The sequence below is a fragment of the Cydia amplana genome, chromosome 5, assembly GCF_948474715.1.
Source record: "Cydia amplana chromosome 5, ilCydAmpl1.1, whole genome shotgun sequence".
NCBI lineage: Eukaryota > Metazoa > Arthropoda > Insecta > Lepidoptera > Tortricidae > Cydia > Cydia amplana.
This window is the reverse complement of record NC_086073.1, coordinates 3,917,732-3,941,880: the sequence shown is the minus strand read 5'-3', so window position 1 is coordinate 3,941,880 and position 24,149 is coordinate 3,917,732. Positions and strand designations below refer to the sequence as shown.

The 24,149-nt window shown below is 38.4% G+C and overlaps 5 protein-coding genes across 5 annotated transcripts; 2 read left to right on the top strand and 3 right to left on the bottom strand.

Annotated features, from left to right (window-relative positions):
• Positions 1 to 1,254: 1,254 nt before the first annotated feature.
• On the bottom strand, positions 1,255 to 2,630 carry LOC134647810 (larval/pupal rigid cuticle protein 66-like). Its single transcript, XM_063502137.1, has 2 exons — positions 2,521 to 2,630; positions 1,255 to 1,899 (listed from the first exon to the last, which is right to left on the bottom strand). Exons 1-2 carry the CDS (start codon positions 2,530 to 2,532, stop codon positions 1,324 to 1,326), a joined length of 588 nt encoding a protein of 195 aa, XP_063358207.1. The 5' UTR covers positions 2,533 to 2,630; the 3' UTR covers positions 1,255 to 1,323.
• A 2,667-nt stretch (positions 2,631 to 5,297) lies between these two features.
• LOC134647804 (cuticle protein 63-like) lies at positions 5,298 to 6,247 on the bottom strand. Its single transcript, XM_063502131.1, has 2 exons — positions 6,150 to 6,247; positions 5,298 to 6,003 (listed from the first exon to the last, which is right to left on the bottom strand). Exons 1-2 carry the CDS (start codon positions 6,159 to 6,161, stop codon positions 5,362 to 5,364), a joined length of 654 nt encoding a protein of 217 aa, XP_063358201.1. The 5' UTR covers positions 6,162 to 6,247; the 3' UTR covers positions 5,298 to 5,361.
• Positions 6,248 to 8,363: 2,116 nt separating this feature from the next.
• LOC134647807 (larval/pupal rigid cuticle protein 66-like) lies at positions 8,364 to 9,544 on the top strand. Its single transcript, XM_063502133.1, has 2 exons — positions 8,364 to 8,386; positions 8,867 to 9,544. Exons 1-2 carry the CDS (start codon positions 8,375 to 8,377, stop codon positions 9,458 to 9,460), a joined length of 606 nt encoding a protein of 201 aa, XP_063358203.1. The 5' UTR covers positions 8,364 to 8,374; the 3' UTR covers positions 9,461 to 9,544.
• Positions 9,545 to 17,220: 7,676 nt separating this feature from the next.
• LOC134647799 (cuticle protein 16.5-like) lies at positions 17,221 to 19,319 on the top strand. Its single transcript, XM_063502123.1, has 2 exons — positions 17,221 to 17,375; positions 18,450 to 19,319. The coding sequence occupies exons 1-2, from the start codon at positions 17,364 to 17,366 to the stop codon at positions 19,188 to 19,190; spliced, it is 753 nt and encodes a 250-aa protein (XP_063358193.1). The 5' UTR covers positions 17,221 to 17,363; the 3' UTR covers positions 19,191 to 19,319.
• Positions 19,320 to 22,390: 3,071 nt separating this feature from the next.
• On the bottom strand, positions 22,391 to 23,603 carry LOC134648222 (larval cuticle protein A3A-like). The gene is made up of 2 exons (XM_063502706.1): positions 23,529 to 23,603; positions 22,391 to 22,984 (listed from the first exon to the last, which is right to left on the bottom strand). Exons 1-2 carry the CDS (start codon positions 23,538 to 23,540, stop codon positions 22,391 to 22,393), a joined length of 606 nt encoding a protein of 201 aa, XP_063358776.1. The 5' UTR covers positions 23,541 to 23,603.
• Positions 23,604 to 24,149: the final 546 nt, after the last annotated feature.

Here is a 24,149-nt window from a genome sequence, read left to right as displayed (position 1 = left end):
ATAAAGGCTTTTTTATTTTTTATTTTATTTATTTTATTTCGGTGACGGAAAACATCGTGAAGAAACAAAGTTTATCCTCTGGGTTGGAAGGTCAGATGGCAGTCGCTTTCGTAAAAACTAGTGCTACACCAATTCTTGGTATTAGTTGCCAAGCCAGGCTCCCACGAGCCGTGGCTAAATGCCGGGACAACGCGAGGAAGATGACGATGACTATAGTCTCACTACAGTTCAGGAAAATATTACATCCCAAGTAGGTTTTATAAGGGGTTTCTCGGATCCGTAAATATTACGGTTTCTTAAATAGTCCTCTATCGTCTGTAGATACGAATTTCCCTTCAATGTCCTCTTATAAACCCCTTACACCCTGTATATCGGACATAAAAGCGACCGTATTTAGTACATCTAATCTGGTTGCTAGTATCCATGGCTCATGTGGGGTATACGGTTAAATCTTACTGTGCTAAAAAAGTGACGAACTCAAAAAGTGCCGTTCTCAGAAAGTGACCTCCTCCTCCTACTCCTCTAAAAGGATTCTTCCCGTACCTACATATTTATGGATGTATTTAAGACAAGATAAGAAATAAAAATGGATCAAAATGGGTACAAAGAGCACAAAATAGAAGTGAATCAAGGATTAAAAAGGGCTAATAAGAAGAAGAGAGAAGAGAAGAAATGAAACGTTATGCACTTGCAGTACTTAAACATTAATCACGCTGCACTTATCATTAATAGGTATTACCTCATATCGCATCTTTAAGGAGAATTAGTGTCGTTAACATTTTTTTTATCTTAGGTATTTTCCGTAGCAGCAATTCTTGTTTTCCGAGATAGTTATACAATAAGTACTTCATTAAGTTTTGACAATGCAGCCATATCATCATAGTCACATGCAGAAAATCACTCTTTTTTTTTTAATAGGAGACAGAACTAAAAAGGCAAATTAGGTAATTAATCCGTCTGAATGAAGTTTATAAATTTTATACTTCACTTGCATACCCTACGTACGAGTATCATAATTATATATCAGTCATACCTAAATAGTGCCTCAATAATTATGAAATAAAAAGTGCATCCTCTATTTCATTATTCAATTTCTTTACATTATTAATGTACTTAAATAGCACCGAAAAAACAAAAATGTATAAAAGTTTTTACTGTGTATTTTTCAAAGGTTTCTTTCGTCGGTGAAATAATTCATTTTATAGACAATCCGTTTACGATGAATACATTAAAATTAAGGAAAATAAAGCGTCATTTAAATTAAATATTTCATTTTATTTGTCAACACAGCCGTTCTTCATTAACTAACCACATATACTACATTCACCAGGCGAGTCCATGACCGTATCCAAGACCTAGGCCGAGACCGAGTCCATGACCGGCGTAACCAAGACCGAGACCATGGGCACCGTAGCCGATGGCGCCATGAGCACCGTAGCCGATGGCGCCATGGGCGATGGGAGCAGCGTAGGCGGAGTGGGCAATGGGGGCAGCATGGGCGATGTGGGCCAGGGGAGCGGCATGGGCGATTTGGGTAGAGTAGGCGGAGTGAGCCAGAGGAGCGGCGGGGGCGGCATACGCCAGAGGAGCGGCCTGGGCGGCGTACGCCAGAGGAGCGGCGTGCGCGATGGCAACGGGAGCGGCGTGCAGCAGAGGATCCTTGCGCACGACAGCATTGAATCCGGAGTGGGCATCAGCGGCGTAGTCGACGGTGCGCTTTGTGCCGTCGGAGTCCAGCAGCGAGTACTGGCCGACCACGCTGTCGCCCACGCGGGTCTCGTGCTGGCTCTTCACGTCGCCGGTGTGGGGGTCCGACACTCCATAGGAGAAGCTGTTGTAGTTACCGCCATGGATCGCGCTGCCCTGGGCGGCCGCCACCAAGAGAGCTACAACGACGAACTGTAAATGAAAACATTATTATTAGACGGGTAATATTTTATGCTACGTAAGTAAGGAAGCAAGGCTTTTTGGGGTATGTTAAAGATTATATTACTTTTAACATCTTAATAAATATACAGTGTGTGGCCTATAACGCGGGAGAATAATTAAAACGTAGATTCTACTCCTCAAACTAGACAATGTTTGTTCAGCAACTTTTAAAAATAACTTGTGGTTTGTATTTTAAAACACTTTAAAATTTAATCGAACACGCAATGTATCACGAAATTGATTATGCCTGTACGGTGACAAGACTGACGGGCGATGTCAATTAGACGGAATTTAAAGTACATTGAAAATATTATTTAGTTTGTTTGAAAAAGGGACAATTTTAAGACTACATAATTTCAAAAAGTTGTCGAACAAAAGTTTTATTGTTTGAGTAGTAGAATCTACGTTTTAATTATTCTCCCGCGTTATAGGCCACACACTGTATAACAAGGCCTGAAACTCTAACCGTAATAAATTCCCAGCTCAATCGATGGTGTTACATTGTACATTATCTGACTCTAAATGTCAATAAATATTTCTTTTAAAATAAGGTAACTAATTCCCTTTCAATTTCTATATTATTTTATTTACCTTCGCAGCCATTATTGTAAGTGTAATTGCTCGACTTCGACTTGCAACTGATACACTTAGGGTTCCTACAACAATTTATATACACCCATAGCGGTGCATTTATGTTTCGGAGGTCAGTACCGCGTCCGCGTGCATGCGTCATACAAACGACACCATCATTTTAATGACCATTCGTGTACCTTATTAATAAGAAAATAAGGTATAGTAAAGGTTACCTTATTGTGTTTTGTGTTATGCGGATTGATTGCGCGCGCCCAATCAAGGGCAGCAGGACATTGGGAAATTCGAGATATTTGGATAGTTTATGACTTTCGGAAGAAGTAACCACTTTATTAAACAAAACCTAAAGGAATTTGAACAATTTGATGGGAAACAATTGCACAGACCCAAATAAGTAGAGAAAAGAAAAAAAGTTAATTTTGACCGGTTTTGGAAGTCAATGGACTATGGAGAGTTTGTGTCCTCGGCAACAAAAATATATCTAGTAGGTACCAGAAATTGTCTTACTTACTATGTCAATAAACGAGGGACGGGTAGTCTATCTCGCCGCGAAATAGTGTCGCATCAGTCATGTGCTAGCCCGGCTGGGCACATTACATATTGTACAAAATTATGACTACCTATTTTACTTAGAGCTATGGGTAGTTTCCATTGACATAGATATCTAGGGACTGCTTTACGGGCAATAATAATGAGGCATGACAGGGGCCAGTACAGTGGTGTGAAATCGCTACAACGCGATTGGTTGATGAGTTCGCATCACGCGCGCGATTGGTTGACGAGTTCGCATTACGCGCGCTATTAGTCGCAACTCGTCAGTCTCGTTAGACTGCACGATTGGCTGGAATTCGTGGGTAGCACCGCTGAACTAGTACGATGTTTAGTGCCCCATTAGCCCGTCCTTAGATATTATACGTCAATGGTAGTAGCAAAAGTAAATCCGGCTAGCCAATTAACAATTGATACCAACTTATGCTCCAATTAATACCAAACAGAACATGACTCAGCTAGAACCCGCCTTGTCACAAGTAAACACACCCATTAAATTTTTATTGCTAGATATTATCTTGACTCTCAGGTGCAAAAAACTAAAAGCTAGTAATAAAAATGCACACCTACATAATCGTTTTTGTTACGGCTTGTTTCGTGTAATTAGGTCCTTGGTATAATTATTCAGTAGGGCGGTACATTTCTTGTATTTACTCGTACTTCTTAGTTCTTTTTTAAATAAAGCATTTAAAATAACCTACCCTACCCTAACCGACCCTCCATGTAATTTCACACAATACTGATTTTGTTTTGAAGACTGGTAAATAGAATTTAAGGAGGTATGGCTCACGTATGGCTCATGATTTCTTTTTCTTTCTGCGGTTAAGATGTATGTTAACATGATGTACTCAATAATGAACCTCCAGGTCTGTTTCTCAAGAATATTAAGTACACTACATTGTACTATAAATCCATTTGTATTATGTAACTGTTTACGTTATAAATCATAAAAAACGCGATAATAGGGTCAATGCGTGTAAGGTAGACGTCCAAGCGGTATCCCAGAACATATCATATTCAAAATTACGCTACCTATTAGAATGTCGAGCACTGGGACGTTTACCTTTAATGCCTCCTCCAAAAATGTCCCTTAATTCGGAAACGCCACATCTACAAAATATTTTGTTTACAAAACATTTATGTCTAGCTGGCAAAATGTCCCCGTCGCAAAACACCTTTCTTAAACAACTTTGATTAGGTTAGGTACGTTATTATTTGCAACACCAATTCGACGAACCCTTATTTTCACATTTGTATGATTTTATAGGGTTGGCAACTGTCAAAGGTTTTTATAAATGGCGCCATGCATGATAGTTTTCCCAGGTTTCTAGTTTTGTTCTATGGAGTTGGCTGAAAGGGCTAGCATGTGGGTCATTAAAAAAAAAAAAAAAAAAAAAAAAAAACAATAATTTTATACTATTGGTATTTATCCGTTTTCGAGTTTCCTTTACTTATATGCTCCAACTAGTAGTTAGTCCAAATACCTAGTACTCATCTGTGGGCCACGTTTAATTATCGCTCTGGATTGTACCTACAGTCCCTTTCAAAAGTAGCGGATTTAAAACAAAACTCCAAAAGAATCTCCTACCCTCGAATACTTTTCCAAATATAGTGATATATCTCTACAGTTCGCGTACAAAGTAGTAGTAGTATTAATAAACTCTTTATTATACAAAAATACATTAAATATGTCCTTAAAGGATGACTCACGTTAAATCGGGCCGGGTCCGGACCGGAGCTTCCGGCGCTTACTTTTCTATGACAGATGACCGGCGATCACGTGATGCTTTCCATACAAAACGAAGCGCCGAAAGCTCCGGCCCGGACCCGGCCCGGTCTAACGTGAGTCTACTTATCGCTTATCTACTTGTCATTCTGCAACAATGAACTATAAATAAATTAAATAATTGTAGTAGGTAGAGGTGTTTTGTCTGTGATCTTAAATTATTTAAATTGCGTCGAGACTCTGAGAGTCTGAGATGTCAAATCATAGTAATTATGTCGATGTTTTCTATGGATGTTGTTTAGTAGGTATGACCTACTTATACTGGTTATTTAGTTCTTAGAAGTACAACAAATTCAGCCAGTATCGCTAAAATGGACACCTGCATGGTCGATCTATCTCGCCCTTATAAACATTTTCAAAAGGTCAAAATAAACACTCTAGTACGTTTCATGTCATTTATTAATTTCATTTAATACAATATTTATTTTCAGTAGTATAAATCACAGCTTTTCATTTGAGTATCACTTTTTGTTTGGTATTATAAAGGGAAGGCTTTATTAAATTACCTACCATCCTCCGTAGTTGGCGCCATAGCCGAGACCACGGCCGTATCCAAGACCACCAGCGTAGCCGAGACCAGCTGCGTAACCGAGACCATTCCCGTAGCCAAGACCGAGGCCTTGAGCGCCGTATCCGAGTCCATGACCTTGGGCACCATAGCCCAGGCCGAGTCCATGACCACCGTAGAGACCGTGAGCCAGAGGAGCGCCGTGAGCGATGTGGGAAGAGTAGGATACGGGAGCGGCGTGGCCAGCGTAAGCCAAGGGAGCGGCGTGGGCAGCGTACGCCAAGGGAGCGGCGTGGGCGACAGGAGCGGCGTAGGCGAGAGGAGCGGCGTGCGCGGCGTACGCTAGAGGAGCGGCGTGAGCGCCATAACCGGCACCGTAACCATGTCCAATAAGAGGATCCTTGCGCACGACGGCGTTGAATCCTGTATGTGGGTCAGCAGCGTAGTCAACAGTGCGCTTCGTGCCGTCAGATTCCAGGAGGGAGTACTGCCCGCGCACACTGTCTCCCACGCGGGTCTCATGCTGGTTCTTCACATCACCAGTGTGAGGGTCTGATACTCCGTAGGAGAAGCTGTTGTAATTTCCACCGTGCACTGCGCTGCCTTGCGCAGCTGCCACCAGAAGGGCTACAACGACAAACTGCAAAAGAAAAGTATTTTTAACACCAGTTTAGGTAAGTAAACCAATGCAGTTGTTGAAATAAAATGAGCTTGATTTTAACTTGACAAATAAACCATCAAGATAGATTCAAGATGAAATATATTATGCATTTTATTTAAAATTACCTTCGCTGCCATTTTGGTATGTTTATTTGGTCGACTTCTACTTGCAACTGCTGACTGCTGAAGTTTATGACTATTTATATTCGCGCAGCGGCTCCATATTGGCCGGCTGGAGGTCAGAGCTGAAGCATGACGGATACATCATACAGCTAAAAATATTTTGTAATCTTATGAGTTATGAGAAGTAACGTAACTTTTACTCGTTAGATATTGCATACCTACAATATTTGCAAATTAGTGATAAAGCCTGGGCTCTACGATTAAATATATAAAATTGTGTTGTTATCTGGAATAAGTGTAGTCCCTTTTTTCATACACTGTCAAAAGTTCAAATTTCTATAAGGACAAGGTTTAATCTGGGGGCACGGCAGTGCCCCCGCCAAGTCGAGTAAAACAAAGAGGCACGGCCGTACCATCCTTTTCTCGAAGCGGTTCAGGCCATTTTCGACGTCCTCTAATTTTGTGCTGACTGAAGCTAGAACCCTGAATTTTCAGTAATATATAGGGCTTAACATGCTTAAGATATATTCTCAAAAACATTCAATTTGAACTTGTAGTTTAAGAATTATTGTACGTCAAAGTTCCTTATTTTCGACACTGACACACTCACGATCATCATAATTCTAAGGTACTTCTAGCATACCCACAAGCTTCAAATTTTAAACATAAGTAGTTTTTAGCTTATCAAGCCATAGAAAACCTAGAAATATTGCAATATCAGTCACGTTTTAAAGATCTAAGAACTGCATAAGTAAGTTTGTAATTCCATATAAATATATGCTATTACAAAGTTACTGTTGCAGTTCCTGCAAATAGTAGGTAAAGATACACTACGATGCACGATGTGAGTATGAATGAAGATGTGTTTAGTTATGGTTATGATATGTGTATACCTACATAGTATGGGTACGAGTACCCGAAAAGAAGGACTGCCTACAAAAAGAGATGAGATCCCATCAAAAACAATACATGTAAAAAGGTGCAAGTCTCGCAACGCTTCAACTACAAAAAAGTTTTGAGATGTAATGTGAAACCAAGTCGGTTATTTCAATCAGTGCCAGGGGGTGTTAAAACCGTATCAATAAGATATCTTTAATTTGTAATACATATAATGACTTGGCAATCGCACATAATGCTTTACTCGTACCATACCTACTCGTATATATGTGTAATGCTCAAACTGCAATTAGCGCTAGCGTTATGTTCAATTAGAATTATTTTTAATAGGCGACGATGATCCTTATGTCATTATGCAGCCGTGCGATGGCCAAGTCATTATACGTATTACAAATTAAAGATATCTTATTGATACGGTTTTAACACCCCCTGGCACTGATTAAAATAACCGACTTGGTTTCACATTATATCTCAAAACTTTTTTGTAGTAGAAGCGTTGCGAGACTTGCACCTATTTACATGTAATGTTTTTGATGAGATGTAAACTATCTGTAATTGTATGACCCATAAATATGTACTGTCAACAACACCCGTCGAGATGATAGTTTGACGTTATATCGGTAAAACTTCGTAGATACCTGTTACGTAATCAGTTGCAGGTATTTTTAACAATCTTCTGTATTCATCATCAAATGAACTCAATGTTACCATAAAATGACACAATTCACAATACCCACTAAAATACCTAAATACATATGCTCACCTCAATTGAATGCCAGTAAAGGTGCTTACCAATATTGAAATCGACCAGTTAGGCACATATGGACATTGAAAATTATAAAATCTTGTGAAAACAAGATCATATATTTGCAATAAATATAAATTGGTAAATTTTACGAGATTACTCCGTTGATGTTCCTACATAAATTCAAAATAAAACAACAAATGCGTGTCGTAACTAAGTATGTAAAGTGTCACTTTCTGTCTATTAATTATTTGTCCCCTGTTTCCATTTTTCCATGTTCAATATTTTCTTCAAGTTTGTTCAATCAGGGCAATAATAAATACGCTAACCTTGCCATCTCTTTTTTAAACCAAAAGAAACAATGTAAAATATTTTATTAAATTTGCTCGGATTAGCATAATTTATGAACCAAAACCGAAAGGGGTTTCCGCGAGCGTAGGTCACTCCGAGTTTCGTACACTTCCTTTAGGCGCTCGGAATGCGTTACATATTCGTACATTTTAATTTTAATAACTCTATCATATAAATACATGCGTCCCCGCTTCGTTATCATTCGTGGTCTAGACCAATAACAAACAACACAAACATGTTCTCAAAGGTAAATATCGATAAAACAAGGCAAGGCTGCGTTGGGTTTAATTAATTAAAATACTCGTGCGTAACTTATTCGAATCAACGAACGTGAAATTGAGCTGTTAGTTTCGATTTTATCTGGCGCTTTCAAAAGTTGATTATTTATGATCTAAATAATTAATACAAGATAACGTTCTGGCAAATAAACTTATAAATTACTAGTGATCATTGATTTCCCATTTGTAGTTTTTTATTAATAGGATTCGGTGTTTGGAATAGGTATTAAAATTCCTTATTATACGAGTACCTTAATAATTAATATAGGTATGGTCAAGTTCACAAGTCAACTTTCCAAAAATATATTTACACGACCTTATTGTCAGTGTCTTAGAGGCGTATTTTGGGAACGTTGGCTTGTGTACAGTATAGACAGTTATACCGTCCTCATTTATTTACAAAACTTTTTTTTACAATGTTTACAATAAATCATTATTTTATCATCCAGATCGCAGTCCTCGCTTTATTAGTGGCGGTAGCCCAAAGCAGCCCCTCTCACGGAGGCTATGAGTACTCGTACGGCGTGTCGGACCCCCACACCGGCGACGTGAAGAGCCAGCACGAGACTCGCGTGGGCGACAGCGTGCGCGGGCAATACTCGCTGCTGGAGTCTGATGGCTCGAAGCGCACTGTCGACTACGCCGCTGATGCACATACCGGGTTTAACGCTGTCGTGCGCAAGGATCCTGGTCTACACCCGGCTCCGGTCGCCATCGCCGCTCACGCCGCTCCCGTCGCATACGCCGCTCCTCTCGCCCACGCCGCTCCCGTCGCATACGCTGCTCCTCTCGCCCACGCCGCTCCCTTGGCGTACGCCGGCCACGCCGCTCCCGTATCCTACTCTTCCCACATTGCCCACGCCGCTCCATTAGCTCACGCTGCCTATGCCGCTCCCATCGCTCATGGCGCCCTCGCTTATGGCGCCCACGGACTCGGACTGGGCTATGGCGCTCATGGTTTGGGTCTGGGTAACGGCCTGGGATACGCCGGTCTCGGATTGGGCCAAGGACTCGGCTATGGCGCGCACTACGGAGGATGGTAAACGTTTAAAAACCCACCGCCCTTGTTAAAACGGATTCTGTGATGCTGTAAATAATTATTATACCTATTTATAAACTGAACTCATGTGAAATACTTTTATAACTACCACGGAACTTAATCAGTTATAAAAGTTAATTAATTAGTTATAAAAGTATGAGTGAGAATCGTGTTAGTTTAAATCAATATCATGTGAAATAATCCAATAAGTATATTAAATATTGGTGAAACGACGTTTTATTTTTCTTTCATTAGTAAGTAGGTACACGTTTAGGTATCAAACACACATACAGTCACCGATTTCCAAAATCAGCCATTTGATTAATTCCGTTATCAATGATGCTGTTCATTAAAATAAGGGTGATCAAAAACTAAACCCCAAATTCGTGTTGAGTACAAGTAACCTTCAATCAAAACATTGCTATAAATTATTGACTATCGCGATGACGAATTGCTCGCTTCAAATTATAGGTATTTAAATATGTAGGATTAATAAAAAGTTGTATAATAGGCTACATGACTAATTTTCATTTATGGTATCAATCGATCGGGTTTGTTTTTAGCTTGGAGGATATAATCAAACGGAGACGCCATGTCTGTAATTTTCTGTACAAAACAGTCTGCCGATTTTTGCGGGGGAGGGGAACGTCAAATGTATGCGTAACGTAAAAATAGCCATGTCAGATAAACGTCAGTCCATACATTGTGTATGACCGTTGGCCGCCTATTTTCGACAGAGGGGAAAGCCTGTTAATGGCTACTCCGTTTAATTGTATCCTCCAAGGTTTTTAGGATCAAATGTCTATATGGGACCCATTGCATTAAAAGTAACACAAAAGTCAGAAATTGTAGTCAAAGGCCGACAGTCGCACTTCACTCGCGAAACGCCCTATACAAAATGACGTCAAGGTCTCTGGGAGCCCATCTTGTAGTATGGACAAAACAAGAATATTACGTTTTTGTCGGTGAAATATTGCGTTTATGTATATAGTTGCTGTACAATATTTTTTTGGATGAAATGTAAGGAATCGAATGGTACCCTTATTTTTATCATTTTTGGAAGTTAAAAAAAACTTATATTTTGAAACTTTCAGGTCCTGTATTTTTGTAATTTTTCAAAATTTTATTTTAATATCCACATTATTGTAATAAATTGCTCGTTTGCTATCTATTTTACTAGATTTTTTTTATAAAATTCAACATGTGTCCCTATGGTGATTAGAATATTAAGGTTTTATTTTATTTATTTTGCCCAGCTTTGTTACTAAATATTATTGTAATTTCGATGTATGTATACTTAGTAGGTATAATGGATTTAATAATATAATTGATAAATGTATTTAAGTGAAGATGTATTATATTTGACCACGGCAGGCTATGATCATAACCCTTCTCATAATGGAATTCCTTGCCGGCGTCTATATTTCCGAGCTCATATATAACCCTTCCGTCAACCTTCAAATCAAGGGTGAACAGGCACCTTCTGGGCAGGCTCGCTCCATCGTAGGCCACGTCTTCGCCTCGGCTAGTCTGTGGCCATGAGCAAGCCCATTTATAATATTAAAAAAAAAAACGGGTCGGAAGAAAGAGCTCCTTACAAATGGAATTTCCTTAATGCTTTATCATTATCAAACACAATAATTCAACAATAAATACGTGCCTACTCGTACATTGTAACTGGCATATAAAGCAGAACCAACAAGTAAAATGCCAATAAGATTCCAATGAATATCTCGATGAAGCAATTACTTAACGTTGTTAAGCCCAGAGACCAGTTAATAATGTAAATGGACACCGCATGCAGTGGCCAAATATGTCTACTCGTATTTTATTGTACCGCGTGGCAAACTAGCCTAAAAAAGTGAAATGGCGCATGAGAGCGCCGTCTGTCTATAACAATCTGGTGCTCGTGACTGTATCCAAACGTTACAGATTGTGAGTCTCTATTTTTCATTTGTCTTTTTAATAGATCTAACAGATAAAATCGTAAGCACGGTTAACCTTTTCCTTATCGTCTAAGTATAACAAGTTAAAATTATTAATTTGCGCGCCCAAAATAAAATTAGGAGATTTGCTTCAAGTGATTTCCTGTTGGACTTGTTCTAACGAATTGCAAAAAATTATGCAGATATATTACTTTTAGGTATTTAAAATAGTATAAACTACTTAGAGGTGTCCTTGGACGTGCCGCAATTTATTCATTCATAGAACTCAACAGGATTTGCGGACACTATACATGTACTTATGTATTAATAGTATGACTCGAGATTCTTTGTCATTTGTATTATAAAAAAAGCGGCCAAGTGCGAGTCGGACTCGCCCATGAAGGGTTCCGTATTTAGGCGATTTATGACGTATAAAAAAAAAACTACTTACTAGATCTCGTTCAAACCAATTTTCGGTGGAAGTTTACATGGTAATGTACATCATATATTTTTGTTAGTTTTATCATTCTCTTATTTTAGAAGTTACAGGGGGGGGACACACATTTTACCACTTTGGAAGTGTCTCTCGCGCAAACTATTCAGTTTAGAAAAAAATGATATTAGAAACCTCAATATAATTTTTGAAGACCTATCCATAGATACCCCACACGTATGGGTTTGATGAAAAAAAAATTTTTGAGTTTCAGTTCGAAGTATGGGGAACCCCAAAAATTTATTGTTTTTTTTCTATTTTTGTGTGAAAATCTTAATGCGGTTCACAGAATACATCTACTTACCAAGTTTCAACAGTATAGTTCTTATAGTTTCGGAGAAAAGTGGCTGTGACATACGGACGGACAGACGGACAGACGGACAGACGGACAGACGGACAGACGGACAGACGGACAGACGGACAGACAGACAGACATGACGAATCTATAAGGGTTCCGTTTTTTGCCATTTGGCTACGGAACCCTAACTAGCCTCTCACCGCAACTTTGCCAGCATAGATCACTAAACTATTCCCCACTAAGGGAGGACCCTTAAGGGGTAAATTTAGGGATAAAAAAGGTTTTCTCTAATTCCACATAAACCAATAATCAAAAATTTTACAATATTGTTAGTACCTACTTAATTGGGTGTGAGAAAAGACTTCGCGATAATGGTAGGTAAACGTGTATGTACTACATATTTGACATCTTAATTCCAATAGGTAGATTGAAGGAACTATTAGGACAGTGTCAAGCATTGGGACATTTATCTTATACTTATTTTATCTGGCAAAAATTGTGATAAAAAAAACTTGACTGTATATATATGTCTTCACATACCTTCCAAAATTCAGTGTGGGCGGAAGAGTGACTGATTACTTATTAATAAATAATAAAGATCTAGTTTTTATTTCATACAAATACGACATTAATTAAATTAGGTAGTGGCAAAAAACTGTTTTGTTAGACTTTGTTTGACGTAAATACGTTACGTTTAGTGCCATCGGACTCAATTTTTTAACAGTGTTGGTACCTCTGTTTGCAAATTTGACACTTAATGCTTACGACATTAAGCTCTTTTATGTACGAAACATTTATCAAGACTCAAAATTTACGTAAGCGTTTTTATCATCAATGCAAATGGTGCGAAACGTCATTGGGATCCACATTTGTTGACGTTTTTGTTCTGCTTTGTGTGTCTATTTCTTTTATATTAAGTCAGTGTACTGTCAGTGCAGCTTGCTCGCACTAAGACTGTATATGATCCAGATAGAGTTGGGCTATAACCGCGAAAATCGAAGTTCGCAAATTGCGCGCATTTTTCTCTGTCACTCCAATTACGCCTTCATTAGATTAAAAGAGAAAGATCCCTGCAATTTGCGAATTTCGGTTTTCGCGGTAGCCCCTCTGACATACCTAGCTACCTCTTTCGCTTCCGTTACTTTCATAACATTCTTCATACACGCTCGCCGGTTCAGGGTGTCCAAAATAGAGTATCAAACCCCAATAATCTGATTCACTTACACAAGTTTTAATAGTGGCATCTCTTTTTGTCATAGCATTATTGTTAAATAGTGTCGTTGATCTCGTAATCGTACCGCGATGCAATTCTGTAGTTTGACTTCTCTCTCGATCACACTTTTTTTTCGTAGAGAACTTTTAACTTATCGAGATTATCTCGACATTCATGATGCGCACCAATTTATAAGCGCGTGAGATACACTGCGAGTCGATATCAAATCAATATAATTTTTTTAAAGATCGGATGCTCCTTCTATATCATTCCAATTACCTATTATACTCACCGGTATGGCTCTGATTGAATAAAATCTCAAACCTATCTTGAATCCCTACACCACATTCTCCGACAAATAATATAGGTAATTTAAATTTCATTTATATTCAATCGGTGTCCTTCTGGTTTAAAATGTTTAAATAGACATTTTGTCTCGGAGGCCTATGCATGTTTGTGTAATGTTTTGGATGTCAATTGTTTATGCTTGAAGCTTATATGATGGACATTGGATAGGTCCACATAATATTCGTGTAGGTATGTCTTGGAATAAAATTGTTTACTTATTTTGTTTATTTGATAGTAACATCAAATGTAGGTACCTACTATGAGGATCACGGCATTGTTTTGAATAAGTACTTTCCACATTAGCAATAATAATTGCCACAAAACCTTTAAGCTCTAGCCGCCCACAGGCCAAAACTTATAACTAACGACCTGATTCGAACTTTAAGATACGTCAAATAATTGCTAAAGATACGATATGGATCATAGCCGTAGGTAATAGTGTCAAAAGTGACGTTTCTTCAAACAAAAACGACACTAACATAAATATCCGATCCATGTCGTATCTTTAGCAAAATTTTGACTTATCTTAAAGTGCGAATCATGCCGTAAGTATATGTATTCCTATTACTTAGGCCTCCGGGCGGCTAGAGGATAATATCGATAAAAATGATCGTCAACAATTGATTGTTATATTATAACAATCAATTGTTGACGATAATTTTTAAAATAAAAGTATTAAAAGTAGGTATTACAATAAAATCCCACCCCTACTCACCAATTTGGTATTTAACTACGCGAGAATTATAGTGTAGCGGGTAAGAACTTATCTCAAGACGTTGCATTTTATAAAATTCCTCTGTTACATCTCCTTGAACTTATCCACCTCTATTTGACAATTTGACACATATTGTTTGCTTTGTCATATTTGCCTTGATACTAAGTAGTTACTAAAGTCCGTCAACCAAATCTTGTCAGTAGTAAAAGGCGGCAAATTTGAAAAATCGCGGGTTAGCAACACTGTGTTCGAATAATTCCAAAATGCGTGTCATCTGTGTTTTATCTGTGGAATGTGGATCGTGAATGACAGCCGTCACCTTATTTGTTTTCATTTGGTTTTCATTCTGAATCGTTTCTGTTTCAAGAGATATTTCTGCTGTCACCATTAAATACCAATACATTAAATAAGAATAAGCAAAGCTAAGGGGCCTACAATGTACAATCATGCTCGTTGATGGTAAACATTACTAAAAATTGAGGTTATGACAAGATTTGACCCACATTAATTAACTAACAGCTAATTAAATAAAACAACATTAGTCAAATAAAAAAGCTTGTTAAAAGGCAATCCAAACGGACCTTCATTGACGATGTGCGACTTGAAGGCGAAAGTTTCTTCGTCCAGCACCATCACGCGCGAGTTCCCCGCGTCCAGCACGTAGATCTCACGTCGCTTCGGACATCTGCCAACATACTGGAAGAACTCTTTCGAACTTTTAAGATTATGTTCAGTTTTTTTGTTTTAGGGTTAAAAGGCATAAATAAAATTAAAACGTATGCCTAAATCTATCCAACAAGACCATAAATTGTGTCCTGGAAACCGTCCATAGGCCCACATGTCTAATATTTTCAGCAATCAGTTGTGACTATTTACAAAGATGCAATAGAATACTACAGAGTATTATGCTTGGTTGAAGTGACCCGGTAACATTGGTAACTTCATTATATTTTTTCAATTAAGGACCTGAATTATAGTGTAAGCTAAAGTGACCCTTATCTTATTTACCTTTAAATTAAATAAACACCCAAATATCAGTTGTTTTATTTTTAATATGTAATCCTATTGTACAATATATACCAATCAAAAAAATTACACAGGTATGTCATATTCATCCAGAAGAGTACACTAATTTTCATTAACAAGTGGCATATTATATTGTAAATAACAAATATATGCACTATCTAATTATCTGCATTTTGATATGATTTTATTTTAGTAAACTTTAGAAGACATAGATAGGGAACAAAGAGAATATAAGCACTACGATAGGGAGTTGTTTTTTGATATCTTCAAATTTGTTCATCATTTTGATTAACATTGTTTTAACATCGCTTTTAAATTGTCCGTCCATGTTTCAAATTTTTTCAATAAACCGCGAGTGACAATTTGAATGACGTACGCAGGGCGCGCTCAGCGGAAAAAAAAAATATTTTGGTTCGATGTACATTGCTGCTTTTCTTAGCGCAATACTGCTCTTTGAGTGTTGCCCTACTTTAGTTTGCTTTACATTGCTACTGACAAGATTTGGTTGACGGACTATAGTGGTCTTTATTCGCAACCCACAGTTACTATTCACATAGTGCGATGGCAAAGAAATTGAAAATATAGTTCGCCTTGAAACTTATAAGGAACGACAGATGTAGCGTCAGCTTAACATGAAAATTAGACCGTTTGCGCATAACTAGTTATTTGTTTAGCATTTTATTGAACTAATTAAGACTGCTAAAACATTGCTCCAATATCATTGCAAATTTGACAGAGATTACCTGATTAGGCCAAGTTTGACCTGAATTTAAGATAAATGTCAAAGTGTTTAAGACTAATTAATTAGGGACTTTTATATCTATATCACATACTTCATCATCATCATCTTCCTTGTCCCGGCATTTTTCCACGGCGCATAGGATCCGCTTAGCAACTAATTCCTAGAATTGGCGTAGGCACTACACCAATGTTACCAACACACATATGACACATACTTATTCTTAGGTATAAGTAGCTAGTCTGTCAAAACTTTGCACCGATTTGAACAGAACAAAGTGTCACACGTCATATTTTCATAGAAATATGACATTAAAGAGGGCATTGCCACATTTTGTCATTGCAAATTAATGCCATGCAGAATTAAATTGGTCTGACTGTAACATGTATATAGATGTTTTGAGGGTAGAGGGGGGTTGATTTAAAAAATATCTCTCGAGTAGTCACATAATCAGTTTACTTAACACATGAAATTAGGACTTTTAAACATGAAGCTTATTGTTTATTTTTATTTTATTTATTTTTTATTTTTTATTAAGGTTCACCAACAGTGGCAACAACAGGTCCATACTCTTGTTATTCTCATAATTTGAAAGAAACGAAATCCGTTAATTTTATCCTTAAACCAGACTACTACAGCACTGATATTTTACTGTAGCGTCCTATATCATTTACTTACGCTGACCTAATTATTATTCAAAAGTAAACCATAAAATCTGACAACGATGAATTTTTCGCCTTGACACAAACTTTAACAGATAAGCTCCTGCGCACAAATTCCACTATAATTAACCGAAAAAAACGTAAACACGTCTTCTGCGAAGCAGACGGCATAAATTACTTGAAGAATGCACCGACCGGCCAGCCACCCAGATCACAGCGACCTTGCGTTTCCGGACACATCGACAAACGCCCTATACATGCTACACACGTCTTAAAATATGCCTGTGACATATACATAAAGCCTGAAAACCAAAGAAATATCAACCTTATCGCAAAGCGTTTAAGTCCATGGATGTCACCACGCACGGCTCTAGCAGATGAGGTCCATACTCTTGTTACCACGCCTTCGTATTTGCTTCTTCGTATATAAGCTCGTCTCGTTCCTATGAGAATCATTCTTCGGTTGGAAGTACTCTTGTCTGTACGCAATGGCTGCTAAGGTGATCTACTTATAATTACTAGCGTTGTGATTAATGTGGATTTTATTCATTAGTGTTGACATTGGAGTTATTGAGATCTTTGCTAGATTTTAAAAACAATTTTAGAGTCTAGTGTTTTCGATCGTTTTTTAATCAATAAAATTATTTTTAAAAAAAGCGTGAAAAACAATGGCAATTTTTCATAAATTACTTAGTGCGGCTGCTATTTATTAGTTTTTCTTCAAAATAAGCTAACTTTTAGAGCTTGACACAGAACGTGTAAATATTTTTAGAATCTTTATTTTAGCTAAGTTGTCATAAGTTTAGCTAAAATAAAGATAGGAGTACCTATTCACATGAATACTCCTTTATTTATATTTTATCTAGTTTCATTTGAATTTCAAATCTAATTTATTAAAAGAACAACCTAAAGTGGCAAGCTAAATATTATAAAATATTAAGTAGATCAATCAAATTTTTACGCGACACGCAGGACATCTCGCTCTCGTAGAACGAACGTTAAAATTTTCTTCTAAATTTTATAGGCTGTTTGTAAGAAAGTGATAAGTGGTAAAAGATTCCTAAATGTTTCATATTTAATTTATAATGGCCACAAAAGCAACATAAATTTGCTTTGACAATTTGCAAACCTTATTGCCGCGAAATAAGTAAAAGAGTTGGCGCTAGTTAGTACTTATAATAGGTACAACATTGTTAATTTAATATCTGTCACGTGATGTACAACATTAAAAGAACAACCTAAAGTGGCAAGCTAAATATTATAAAATATTAAGTAGATCAATCTAATTTTTACGCGACACGCAGGACATCTCGCTCTCGTAGAACGAACGTTAAAATTTTCTTCTAAATTTTATAGGCTGTTTGTAAGAAAGTGATAAGTGGTAAAAGATTCCTAAATGTTTCATATTTAATTTATAATGGCCACAAAAGCAACATAAATTTGCTTTGACAATTTGCAAACCTTATTGCCGCGAAATAAGTAAAAGAGTTGGCGCTAGTTAGTACTTATAATAGGTACAACATTGTTAATTTAATCTCTGTCACGTGATGTACAACTTTATTCTTTTGTTCCAGTTTGTCGTAGTGCTCGCGCTGGCGGTGGCCGCCCAGGCGTCAGTGGTGCCCGTGGGCGTCGCGCGCGCAGACGACTACACCAGCTTCGCGTACGACGTGGCCGACCCCAACACCGGCGACTACAAGAGCCAGGTGGAGACGCGCGTCGGCGGCGTCGTGCAGGGCCAGTACTCGCTGCTGGACGCTGATGGCACCAAGCGTACCGTCGATTATGCCGCTGATGATGTCAATGGATTCAACGCTGTCGTGCGCAAGGACCCTGTTGCTGTCGCTGCGCCCGTTGTGAGCGCGCCTGTTGTCAGCGCGCCGGTAGTCGAAGCCGCTCCCGCTGTGGTTGCCGCGCGCACTGTCGCTGCTCCTGCCGTGTACTCCGCTGCTCCCGCTGTGTACTCCGCCGCTCCCGTTGTTGCCGCGCGCACTGTCGCCGCCCCTGCCGTATATTCCGCTCCAGTGTATGCTGCACGCTCTGTTGCCGCTCCCGCTTTGTACTCCGCCCCTGTAGTGGCCGCACGTACGGTTGCTGCTCCCTCCGTCTACTCGACTGGTGTGGTTGCTTCAGCGCCCGCTGTGTACGCCGCTAGTGCCCCCGTGGTAGCCACCCGCACCGTCGGCGTCGCCGCCCCGGCCTACTACTCTGCCCCCGTCGTCGCTCGCACCTACGCCGCACCCTCCGTATACAGCTCTTACTACGGCACCCCTTACACCTACGGCGCGTACGCTGCCCCGGTAGCTCAATGGTAACTTAAACGAAGCCTTGTCTCAAGGCTCCTTAGCCATAAACCACGACGTGTTCTTCGAAATGTAAATAACTTATACGACTTTGTACATATGCAGTGTGTATGCGAAATACAAACGTTTTATACTTAAAAATCGTAATTTATGTAAGAACCTACCCCGTTTCATATCCCTATCCTCCCCATTAATAGTAGGTATCTAAACATGAGACTGATGTCAGCACAAATTAAATCTGACTAACCTAATTAATAGGGTTGGCAACTGTTAAAGGTTTTAATAGATGGCACCAGCATAGCTTTCCCCTGTTTCTAATATTGTTCTACGGGATTTGGCTCAAATACAAGAATTTGACACTATTCATAGGATTGACTGATAAAACCAATGCTGGCATAATCTGTATAATAAAATACTTCGACCGGCCAACCCCATTGCGTTCAGCATCTAAACTAACTTTCCACCAACTTGGTAGTTAGACATTAAAATCAGTACCATACTATACAACACAAACACATCTAATACAATCAGAATATATATCAAATGCAACAGGCCTCAGAAAGTAACAATCAGTCACTGACACGGCTTATTATGTTATAACACCTTTAGCAAAATGTCAATGTAGCCTAGAACAAAGAAAATAGCGAGTACTGCGTAGGTTCCGTGTCTCTTTGCGTGTTGGTAGTCATAAAATAAATAATCGCAGTTATAGAAATGGAGCATAAAGTGAACCTTGATGCCTTCCCACACTGTAGACGGTTCCGTGCGCTTCCTTTACTGTACCTGCTTGTGTAAGTGTCGCACTTTATATATTCCAATATAAAAAATATGATCTTTGTCAGCTATTTTAAAATTGGATATCGTGCGTAGGTATTTTTGAAATTCGAATTTGCTTGACGAATTCAAGGATATTTTAAAATTGCATTATTGAGTTAGTAACATTGGCTTGTACCTATTATACTTAGTTCCGCTAGTGTTTTCACTGTCTCTAGACAGCCTGTAAGAGACAACATACTTAATATATGTCATATCAATGTGTATGAGCCCGATTCGGATTTGAACTAGATATCTATTAGACATCACCATCACCAAGATACGATAACGATATTTTTAAGATCTAGCCTGTCAAATTTGTCATTTCCGCGATTCTGGATACGGTACAGTCAGACGGTCAGATACATAATATCTTTTTTAATATTGATCCTAGCATAATGTAGCTTTTGTTTTATAAGAAATCTCAAATAGATTAAATAATAATAATAAATACGTAACAGATATTTTTTTGCTGTGGGCTACCGTTTACGACTTATTTCCGAAAAACTAGAAAAAAGCGGCCAAGTGCGAGTCGGACTCGCCCATGAAGGGTTCCGTATTTAGGCGATTTATGACGTATAAAAAAAAAACTACTTGCTAGATCTCGTTCAAACCAATTTTCGGTGGAAGTTTACATGGTAATGTACATCACACATTTTTTTTAGTTTTATCATTCTCTTATTTTAGAAGTTAGGGGGGGGGGGGACACACATTTTACCACTTTGGAAGTCTCTCTCCCGCAAACTATTCAGTTTAGAAAAAAATGATATTAGAAACCTCAATATCATTTTTGAAGACCTATCCATAGATACCCCACACGTATGGGTTTGATGAAAAAAAAATTTTTGAGTTTCAGTTCGAAGTATGGGGAACCCCAAAAATTTATTGTTTTTTTTCTATTTTTGTGTGAAAATCTTAATTCGGTTCACAGAATACATCTACTTACCAAGTTTCAACAGTATAGTTCTTATAGTTTCGGAGAAAAGTGGCTGTGACATACGGACGGACAGACAGACGGACAGACAGACGGACAGACAGACAGACATGACGAATCTATAAGGGTTCCGTTTTTTGCCATTTGGCTACGGAACCCTAAAAACGACCTTAGAACAAATTATACGTGACTTTCCCACCTTAATATATTTTAAAATATTGATCCTAGCGGAAAAGTGTACTGAATCTTTTTTGTAGAAAATTTTATGTAGATTACTTATATTATAGAACAATTTTTGCTACGGGCCACCGTTTAAGAGTTATTTACGATAAACTATAAAAAGGGACCTTAATTCCCCCCCGAACTTTAAGATACGTTAAATATTAGATATCGAAACGATATGGATTGGATATGTCAGTGTCAAACAAGTGTCAAGAGAGACGTTTCTTCAAACAAAAACGTCACTTTTGACACTCGTTTGACACTGACATATCTTGGTGATGTCTAATAGATATCTAGTTCAAAATCCGAATCGGGCCCAAAATGTTTCCTTTTATATTTCTGCAAATTATTAATCGTATTCAAAACTTTTGTGAGGCATTTAGAAAAGACAATACGATCTTATTGAGTTACACGACTCACTTAAATAGCATTGAAATTAATTTTACGGAAAATGTTTGCTATGGTACGGACGGACAGATATACGGAGGCAATTTAGCCCCATCTGTTTCATAAGAGCCGTAATGAGATGTTAATGATATGGAAAATTTTCATTACTAACCATGTAAACCTTACAGTTGATTTGATGGATAAAATTACTCTTTATATCGAATTGGAAGCGTGTCATGTAGTGCTAGACTTATATATCGACCGGGATATGAACGGAACTTATATCCCGGTCGATAGAGTCTGTGCGGAAAGTGCAGAGTCGTGGAATGTATGGGGTCCAATACATTCCACGACTCTTCTCTTTCCGCACAGACTCTATAAGTCTAGTAAAACTAACCGTGAATCATCCAAAACTGTTGTGTCATGTAGTGGACTAAAGCTGATATTTAGAAATGTTTAAAGGTGAAAAAATCGGCGCCGTAATGCCAACGTAAAATTAATAATACGTACAAATTCATCGAAAGCGGAACATGATACCATATAAGGAAATGCTGGACTAAAAGCTAATAATGAAATAGGTAATTGTAGTAAACTGGCAAGGTCCTTGGGATATGTGACTTGGATTTCGTAAGAACTAGGTATATTGTATTACTCAAATTGCACACAAGATAGTCTATATTATATTACTTAGAAACGCTTTATTTAAGATTTTTCGTTTATTAAAACGACATCTAATAAAACAAAAAAATAATAAGGTAGTTTCACTTTTTATTTTACATAAAATACAAGTACTTATTTACAACGATGACTTAGTATCGATTTCTTGAGTATTTTAGATGAGGCCGGTTTGTAGAAGTTAATAATAGGTCGAGTAAGGAGCAGCGTAATAAGGGCTGGCGATGCTGTTGGAGTAAGCAACGGGTGCAGAGTAGCCGGAGTAGGCTACTGGAGCGTATGTGCCAGGAGCAGCAACTGTTCGGACAACGGGAGCGGCAGAGTACACGGCAGGACCATCAGAGTACACGGCAGGAGCGGCAGAGTACACGGCAGGACCAGCAGAGTACGCGGGAGGAGCGGCAGAGTACACGGCAGGGGCGGCCACAGTGCGCGCGGCAACCACAGCGGGAGCGGATTCGACTACCGGCGCGCTGACAACAGGCGCGCTCACAACGGGCGCAGCGACAGCAACAGGGTCCTTATGCACGACAGCGTTGAATCCGTTGACATCATCAGCGGAATAATCGACGGTACGCTTGGTGCCATCAGCGTCCAGCAGCGAGTATTGGCCCTGCACGACGCCGCCGACGCGCGTCTCCACCTGGCTCTTGTAGTCGCCGGTGTTGGGGTCGGCCACGTCGTACGCGAAGCTGCTGGTGTCGTCTGCGCGTGCCACGGGCACGGGTACCACTGATGCCTGGGCGGCCACCGCCAGCGCGAGCACTACGACGAACTAGAACAAGAACAAATTCATAGGTTCTATAACAGTTCAACCAAAAGAGAGTACCCCTATAAATTCTTTGTCAAAAAAAAACTTTGAAAAACAACAGAAGCAAGGCAACTTCTTTGGTGTATTTGTATTAATCATCAAACTTGATGATTGATACAGTCAAATTGATCTTGATAGAGAAAATATACTTCATAAAAAAAAAATGTAAGTAGATGAGTAGACTTCGACAAATCGTCATGCCTATTCGTATTGGCATTGACATTCTTTGAGGACCGTGATCTGAATTTTAATTCAAAAGTACGAACTTTATATATATGCAACATGTCTGAGAAATAAGTCGTACTATTTTTACACATTTAGGTAACTTAAACATTGCTTTAATATGTAAACAATTTACCTTTAACTACCTATCAAGTTAATGATTTCTCAAAAAATAATTATTACCTACATTTAAAATTTAATTTCTTTAATATAACCACATACGTTAGCCTTGCGTATATCTACCCAACCCAGTACTACCTATTGTTATTAGAATAAAATGAGTTACCTTAGCAGCCATTTCGAACTGATATAATCAACTGAATGATACCCGCTGCCTCCGACCATCATTTTATATATACCCATGATATCAGTCACTGCTCAGACTCGAAATAGGCCAGATTCGCGCGGAAGATTAATTGTTCAGGAGTGGTTTTTGTATGCAAATTTCAACAAAATTGTAATAACTTCTGGCTTTTAATGGACTAGTTTTATTGCCGTGGTACTGATTGATTTTATATTAGGATTCAGCGTTTTATTTTATGAGCTTGCTAATGAGGCAATTCACTGTATAAACGTACCTATTTATTTTTATTGCTTCAATTATCGAAGACCACACTTTGAGTTGTGGTGGTAACTAGAGTCGTCTGAAATGTAGTACACTTATTAAGGTTGAAAGTGAGTTCTCAGATCATTAATCAATTTTGCTCGATTTTATTTCTAGTACCTACTTTATGTCTCTATCATATACGTATACCTTCAAGAACTGCTAGGTAGGAATGCTCCGAATTTCACCCTTAAAATTCAGTAACTGCCTTTAGGTATAGCTTGGATATCAAATATTCAGTGATTCTCCAACTGAAAAAAAAAACATTCGTGTCATGTATTGTTATTTCGCTACATGGCGCCA